At 46.3% G+C, this 8,624-nt stretch overlaps 1 protein-coding gene across 1 annotated transcript; it reads right to left on the bottom strand.

The window, feature by feature from the left end:
- Nucleotides 1-860: 860 nt before the first annotated feature.
- Nucleotides 861-8,424, bottom strand: MTERF2 (mitochondrial transcription termination factor 2). Its single transcript, XM_066590496.1, has 2 exons — nt 8,350-8,424; nt 861-2,595 (listed from the first exon to the last, which is right to left on the bottom strand). Exon 2 carries the CDS (start codon nt 2,560-2,562, stop codon nt 1,378-1,380), a length of 1,185 nt encoding a protein of 394 aa, XP_066446593.1. The 5' UTR covers nt 2,563-2,595; nt 8,350-8,424; the 3' UTR covers nt 861-1,377.
- Nucleotides 8,425-8,624: the final 200 nt, after the last annotated feature.

Here is an 8,624-nt window from a genome sequence, read left to right as displayed (position 1 = left end):
CAGATTTAATTCTGCATTATAATATGGGTTTAACAGAATTCTTCTATATAGAAGTATGTGCTCTCCTCCCACAGATGGTAGTCACAGCACAAAGAGCTCCCAGTGAAACAATAGGAGATTTGTTGCAAAAAGATACATCCCTGGAAACCTTTTACAATAGGGCAGTAAACAAACCAGCGTACAACGTGCCATCGATTTATTGAAGAACAACATTAAAGGACGAGTATCTTTTAAAGAAAATGGCACTGACATAAGTGTTACTTTATATGAAAGAACTGCAGTACTCATAATATTCAGAAATACACAATGTAACGCAGCACCCACTCGGGGGACTTTGATCCAGCCTTGGATTACAGGATGGTCCTTCATCTGACTGGCCTAGTAAACAGCTTATTTTGCAGGGGATGCAAAGAGAGACATAGGAGAGCACGTGAAAATGCTAAATTATGAAACCCATGCGTTTCAATGGTTTCCTTCACATTTGCAATTTTTTTTTACTTTGTGATGTTGCGAGGAAAAAAAAAAAACACAGCCTGCCCTATGTGCGATTTTTTTTTTATGTGTGATGTGCGATTTTTTTTATCTCCCATGTTTCCCTATGGAGCCTATTGACTTTCATGCAAAAAAAGAATCACGGCAAAAATCGCATGAGAAAATCGCAAGCGGCAGCAATCTCTTCACGAGAAAAAAAAGTGCTGGCACTAGTGATGAGTGAGCATACTCGCTAAGGGCAATTGTTCGAGCGAGCATTGCCTTTAGCGAGTACCTGCCTGCTCGAGACAAAAGGTTCGGGTGTCGGTGGCAGGCAGGGAGCTGCGGGGGAGAGTGGGGAGATCTCTCTTTCCCTCTCTCCCCCCTGCTGACTGCAGCTACTCACCGCTCCCCCGCGCCGGCACCCGAGCCTTTTGTCTCGAGCGGGCAGGTACTCGCTAAGGGCAATGCTCGCTCGAGCAATTGCCCTTAGCGAGTATGCTCGCTCATCTCTACTCATGAATGTTGTAATTACAAGTATTTATATGTGTTGGACCCGATGACCCTGGAGGTCCCTTCTCTAACTCTACCGTTCTTTGATTCTATGATATGTCTGCATGTACAGAACTAAACACAGCCAAAGAGGGGCCACATGTTGGGATCACTGACCCTAACACCAGAAAAATACCATATGAAGTTCCTCTCTCAATAGACAGCAAGACCTGAACAGGCAAATTAATGCCTACGTAACCACAACAAAAGACTGAAAATATCAGCGTTAATACCACAATTCAATAAATTATATATGTGTTATGTATATGGCGAATATAACAATTAGACAACCAATCGACTTGCAGATGCATTTTTTTTAACCTTCGTCCCATGTAAACTTATACAGTATTCAGCTCATTCTTCCACATGCAACGGGGCAACCGGATTGAAGAGAGGTCGTTCTCTTCTCACTTGTAACTTTCCATAATTAGCTTCGAAGTCTTTCTTGGTTCCGTTTAAGACCAGTAAGCTCTGGTCCTGTATTGTTCGCCCCACTTGTTTGATTTTCCTAGCTCTAAATTGTACAATCTGTGGAGTGAGCTCTAGAACGTTAGGACTTTCTTTTACCTGATTTACAGAAGCCCCTTCTTGGAGGAGAAGTTGCAAACGTTCCTCCAGCAGAGGAACAGAATTGTAGAGGAGGGCAGGACATTTCATTACCATCTCTCTTAGCTCTTCATTGTTGCATTGGAAAGTCGACTTTGTGAACCAAATCCCCTTTTCCATGGTGTCCGTGTTCAAATCGAAGATAAAACCTTTGAGTTTAGACAGTAATTTCAATACTTCATCATCATGAAATCCTAAATCTTGTAAAAACTTCAGATTCTCCTTCATCGTCTCGGTGTTTTTGGAGAAGAAAAATGGATCTTGACTTATTAACTTCATTAGCCAGGTTTTGAAGTTCTCTCTTGTACCTCCCAGACGAAGGTAATTTTCTTCCAGAGCATCGACCATCTTCTTATTGCTTTCAACCTGATTACAAAAGATTTCTGGAGCACTTGTTAGAAGTCTGCTGACAATTTTATTGTTAAGTCCCAGATCTTTAAAGTATTTGATGTTGGCTCGTTGATGGGTGGGACTTCTACAAGTAAAAAATGAATCTGGAAACTTTTCAATTAGTGCAATTAGTACTTCATCCTTGGGGCAAACTAAGTTCCAGATGGATTTTTGGGTGTTGATCTCTGAAGGCTTTTGTAGAAAAGCTTCTGGACAAGATTCCAGAATATTCGCAGTGGCAACGTCACTCGCTCCCATTTCCTTCAGTATATTAGCAGTCTCCTCGACATAGGCGATATCTTTATAAAGTACCCAGCCTTTTAACCTGCGAATTTTCTTAATATTCACTGACAATTTATAAAGATTGTCAACCGTTGTTTTGTTTTCTATTGGATACTTTGGGGAATCTGGTGCAGAATCTGAAACGGTGAACTTCCCGGTAGCCTGTAAACAACCAGAGGCAATAATCTGTTGGCACAGAAGGGTTTTTCTCCATGGTCTATCGTGCCGCCTCAGAACACAGCGAGCTACAGATTTCAGCATGGTTATTATGTATCACTGAAAGTGATATTCATTCTGCAAAGTGAAGGAAGTAAAGATGCTTAGATGCAGGATTTAACTATTTTACAGATAAAAGGCAGAGTAAAGGATAGATATTCCTTTATAAAGACTTTGTATTGCTCTAATGCAGCTAAGGTACAGATGTTGTAACGTTTACCTTGACACAACATGTTAAAATAACTTTGTATGACAGTTTATTTGCCCTTTTTATAGCTTTTCAACTTAAAATAGCTTCACAACCACTTTGTCGTTCCCGAATGCTGCTGACCAGGACATGTGACTGCAAAGCCAATCACTGGATACAGAAGGTCACTGTTGTGGCCAATGATTGGCTGCAGCAGTCACATGTCCTGGTCAGCAGGAATCGGGAAGGATCGAGTGGTTGTGAAGCAATTTTAAGCCATGTGAAAACCTATCTAAAAGGGGTTATCCGGGGACAGTCTGCCGTAGTAAAATAGCAGAGCTCTTACTCATCATTCCACACTCCCCCACCGCTGCCATCTCTTTGGTGCCCGCTGGTCCTCACTTCTCGGTGAAGATAGCCGTCAATGATGTCCCCGATAAAAGGGCCATGTGACTGCTGCAGCCAATCACCGGCTTCCTTCAGCCAATTAATAGCTGCAGTGCTATTACCCCCCTCCAGAAAGTGCACTTCAGCATGGATGAGAGCCAGCGAGACAGCAGTGGCGGGGAATGAGGAAGGAGGAGTAAGAGCGCTGTTATTTTACTGCGGCCTGGATAATGTCACTGGATAACTCCTTAAGGCCCCCTATCCACGGGGAATGAGGGGGGAGCGCTGTCAGGTCTCTGCGGTGAGCCTATATAATAGATAGGCTCACCACGGAGAATCGCTGCAAATTGCGGCATGCTTCAATTTAGATCCCGCGAGCGGATACTTGCTATGATTCTCCGCTTGTGAACACCGGCGCTGCGCTTTCCATAGCAACACTATGGAAAGCTTTACACAGCGTGATTGTTAATTGTATAGCCAATTATTCCGCAGCGCTTTCAAGTAATTCATTTATTATCCCCCAGCAAGCTGGGTACTCATTTTGCCGACCTCGGAAGGATGGAAGGCTGAGTCAACTTTGAGCCAGCTACCTGAACCAAGTGGGGATTGAACTCATAACCTTCGGATCATGAGCGAGCGCTTAGGACAGCATTTCTGCTTTCGGGGCTCATGTAGCAGAAATGCAGTTGATTTTCCGCAGCAGAAAATTCCGTGGCAAAACCTGCAACATTACTGCATCAAAAACAGCGTCCCAATCAGCTGTGGATCCGTAGCCGATTTCAGCCTGCAATGCCACTCCGCTCACCACGCAATCAGCCGTCCCTCACTGCGGCATACATCCTTCACCTGTCAGCTAGTACTAAGCTCTGTGGACCCCGGTAAGGTGATGCAGAAGTGGGTGCATAACCTGACTGGTGGCTGCAGCTCTTAGTAGCGGCTACCGGGTGACGGATGTGAGGGCTGCTCTTTGTGCTGCAGTGAGGGACTGCTGATTGCGAGGTGCGAGGAGCATTGTAGTCCTAAATCAGCGGCAGATCCGCAGCATTTCCGCTATGTGCTAATGTACCCTAAGCTTAGATAATGTGTTGCAATAAGTATTAAAAAAATAAAGCAACTTTTGCTATGCATAACACACAGGGCGGATTTCCAGCGGAATTCCCGCGGTTTGGCCAGATCGAAAAAAAACCGCGGGAATTCCACTGGAAAAGCGCAGCTTCAAAAGTTGTGGCATTTCCCCGTTAGTTTTTGACCGGTTCGGCCGCCGGAATTCCGCTGCGGCTTTCTCTCCCCATAAAGAGGAGTGATGCGCAAGCAGAAAGAAAAATAAACTGACATGCTGGATATTCCAAATCCGCGCCGCAACGCCAATTCTGCCCGGCTTTGCCACGACCGATTGGTCACCCTGTCTGGATGAGATTCTTGCAAATTCTCGTCCACGTGGCTGGCCAACGTCGGGATCAGCGGCCGCAGGCAGATTTGCCATAGCGAAATTCCGCACGGAAATTCCGCTGCAAATCCGCCCCGTGCGAACCTGGTGCAAAAGTGGTATTGTCATAAAACAGTGAGGTGATGACCGCAGCTATCATGCATTTATGGCATTTTCAGTGGATGTCACTTTAACACTAATGAAGTATGCCCCAACGTGACACCTGCTCTCATTATACGGGGAAGTAAAGGCGGCGAAGATCCAGACCCTAAACTTTTTGTCGGGTCTCTCAATTGTCCTGGATTTGGCTGCACAAATCCAGATTTTGGGGGCTGCATCGCCCTCCCAGCAGGTAGGAGACGTGTCCTGCAGAGGTGTTCATACTGCCTGTGCAACCAGAATGGAGTTTATTTTTTAAAAAAGCCTATATTAACCCCTTTTGCTCTTCCATCACTTCGGTCCCCCTTTTCTTTCTGGGTAGCATGGCCATATCCCTTTTAGCAGGTGATCGCTGCCAACAATAAAGATGGTGATTGGCAGCAGTGATGTGATCACTATACCTGGCAGGGGATTGGGTCAGGGTCTCTGTCAATACCCTATGCTGTCCTCCGATAGGACAGCAGAACCGTTTGGAGACAAGGTTGCCTTTAGGCTAGGTGCACACTACTGTAATTCCATGGACAGCATACAGCGCCACTATAGCCTATGGGGCTGAACACGTGACCATGGGTCCGCGTGGAGGAACTCATGGCATGTCCTACTTTTGAATGTTTCACGGATGACACATAGGGCATGCCAATGCATGTGTATGAGCTGCGTCCGTCTGCTGTCCAATGCAAGTTGATCCTGAGCATATCAGGCACAACTCTCAATTGCAGCTAGAGCTCCCCTAACCTTAACCCGTTTAGGACCAGCCACAGTAAATTTACGGCGGCTGGTCCTGGGCTTAGGGCACCGCCGATAGTAAGATTACGGCGGTGCTTTAAGTCTCCTGCTCTGCAATCAGTCAGAGGAAGGAACAGGTTATCAGCTGTTAGTGACAGCTGATAACCCGGAGCAGAAGGCAGGAGGGGTTTTTAACTCTTCCTGCCTTCTGCTTCCCCGATGTACAGTGCTCAATGAGCACTGTATGGGGAAAGTGAAAGTAAGATGTTCTTTCACTACGGGAGCCTCGGGGGGTCATGTGACCTCCCGGGATTCCCTGCTGCTGCAGAGCTGGAGGGTCGGACTAGACCCTGGCAGCTCTGCAGGTGACTAATGTTACCACAGGGGTTGCTTTCCCCTGCAACTAGGGCTCCTATGGACGCCCCAGCTACAGTGGGAAAGTGTCAAATAAAGTTAAAAAAAACACAAAACATGTGAATGTCCCCCAGAGGTCTTATATGACGTCATGGGAGACACAGATAGTAAAAAACACAATTACATACATGAGTAAAGCAAAATAACAGAATAAAACAACAATACATACATAAGAAAGAGAATAACACAAAGCAGGCGCCAACAAAAACCGTCGCCGTATGCGCCCTGTAAACCAAAACCATACATACTATATATCAAAAGGTCCGAAACAAATAGTGGAACCCATTACCATACTTTATTTTAGTGTAAATATAAAAATAATTTAGAAAAAAATTATAAATGTTAAAAAAATGATTTTTTTTAGCTTCTTACCCACAATAAAACTAAAAAATGGGAAAAAAAAGTCAGTGAAAAAGATATAAAAAAATAGTCCTATATGTCACGGGGAAAAAAAACGCAGCAAAAATAATTTTGGTAGCTAAAGGAAAAAAATAGAGCAGTAAAACCGCCACATCGGTAAAATCCCTAAAAACCGTCGCCGTATGCGCCCTGTAAACCAAAACCATACATACTATATATCAAAATGTCCGAAACAAATAGAGGAACCCGTTCCCATACTTTATTTTAGCGTAAATATAAAAATAATTTTAAAATATTATAAATGGTAAAAAGAATAATTTTTTTTAGGTTTTAAAGGGGTTGTCCCGCGCCGAAACGGGTTTTTTTTTTTTTTTTTAAACCCCCCCCCCCGTTCGGCGCGAGACAACCCCGATGCAGGGGTTAAAAAAACAAACCGCTCAGCGCTTACCTGAATCCCGGCGGTCCGGCGTCTTCATACTTACCTGCTGAAGATGGCCGCCGGGGTCTGCTCCCTCCGTGGACCGCAGCTCTTCTGTGCGGTCCATTGCCGATTCCAGCCTCCTGATTGGCTGGAATCGGCACGTGACGGGGCGGAGCTACACGGAGCCGGCATTCTGCACGAGCGGCTCCATTGAAGAGAGCAGAAGACCCGGACTGCGCAAGCGCGGCTAATTTGGCCATCGGAGGGCGAAAATTAGTCGGCTCCATGGGAACGAGGACGCCAGCAACGGAGCAGGTAAGTAAAAAACTTCTTATAACTTCTGTATGGCTCATAATTAATGCACAATGTACATTACAAAGTGCATTAATATGGCCATACAGAAGTGTATAGACCCACTTGCTGCCGCGGGACAACCCCTTTAACCCCCAATAAAACTAAAAAAGGGGGGAAAAAAAGCCAGTGAAAAAGATATAAAAAAATAGTCCTATATGTCATGGAAAAAAAAAACTCAGCAAAAATAATTTTGGTAGCTAAAGGAAAAAAAATAGAGCAGTAAAACCGCCACATGGGTAAAATCCCTAAAAAGTGTCTGGTCCTTAGGCCGCCTGCAGACGAGCGGGTCGGATCCGGCGTCGAAAATTCTTGCCGCGGGACCCAACCCGAGCACCTGCAGGGATAAGCGTGTACTCACCCGCGCCCGGCAGCCCCGACTCTTTCATGTGCCGGCTGCTGGGCCGCCGGCGCATGCGCAGACCGGAGCCGGCGGCCGGGTGAGTGACGTTTCTGTGCGGGGCTTGCCGCGGTTTGTTTGCCGCGGGAGATTTCGCGCAGCCGTCTGCATAGGATTGCGTTTGTTAACGCAATCCTATGCAGGCTTTGAGTGTCGGAAATCCCGCGGGATTTCCGCCCGTGTGCAGGCGGCCTTAAAGGAGATGTCCCGCGCCGAAACGGGTTTTTTTTTTTTTAAACCCCCCCCCCCGTTCGGCGCGAGACAACCCCGATGCAGGGGTTAAAAAAACCACCCGCACAGCGCTTACCTGAATCCCGGCGCTCCGGTGACTTCTCTACTCACCGCTGAAGATGGCCTCTTCCTCCGTGGACCGCAGCTCTTCTGTGCGGTCCACTGCCGATTCCAGCCTCCTGATTGGCTGGAATCGGCACGTGACGGGGCGGAGCTACACGGAGCTACACGGAGCCCCATAGAGAACAGCAGAAGACCCGGACTGCGCAAGCGCGGCTAATTTGGCCATCGGAGGCCAAAAATTAGTCGGCACCATGGAGACCAGGACGCTAGCAACGGAGCAGGTAAGTAAAAAACTTTTTATAACTTCTGTATGGCTCATAATTAATGCACAATGTATATTACAAAGTGCATTATTATGGCCATACAGAAGTGTATAACCCCACTTGCTGCCTCGGGACAACCCCTTTAAGGTACAAAACAGCTTGGTCCTTAAGGGGTTAAGTACAGAATCCCTTAAAGGGACACTAAAGTATGCCATACCCCAGGTGCAGGAGTATGGCATACAGGGCTCTTTTTACCTAATCTTACAAAGAAGCGTATGCCATGGGGTATACATTTATTTTGCATTAAACCTAATGGGTGCTGTATGGCATGTAGTGGCATATGTTGGTGCTTGCATTTGCTGCATGCATTTCCCCAGTGCATGCTCCAAATGTAAACCCTGAACAGCGCCTAATACATATATATATAAAGTTACAGAATGTCACCTGTGCTCCCCTCTCAGCACTGACCCTGCCACCCCTTCCGCAGCTTCTTGTCAGGCTCCACCCAGCACAGTCAGGGCACCGAAAGTACTGCTGGGAGTTGTAGTTTGATAGGATCACCCTCTGCAGATGCTACAGCCTGTGGATTAAAGGGCTCGCACTGATGTCATGATCATGTGATCAGTCACATGACGGGGAGTATAGCTTTGCAGAAGGAACTCGTAGATTGTGCTTGCAATCAATGATACAGTTTGAGTTTTGCAGCCTGATCATGCTGG

This window comes from Eleutherodactylus coqui, chromosome 2 (assembly GCF_035609145.1).
Source record: "Eleutherodactylus coqui strain aEleCoq1 chromosome 2, aEleCoq1.hap1, whole genome shotgun sequence".
Lineage (NCBI taxonomy): Eukaryota > Metazoa > Chordata > Amphibia > Anura > Eleutherodactylidae > Eleutherodactylus > Eleutherodactylus coqui.
The sequence above is the reverse complement of the archived record's forward strand: the minus strand, read 5'-3'. Positions and strand labels throughout refer to the sequence as shown.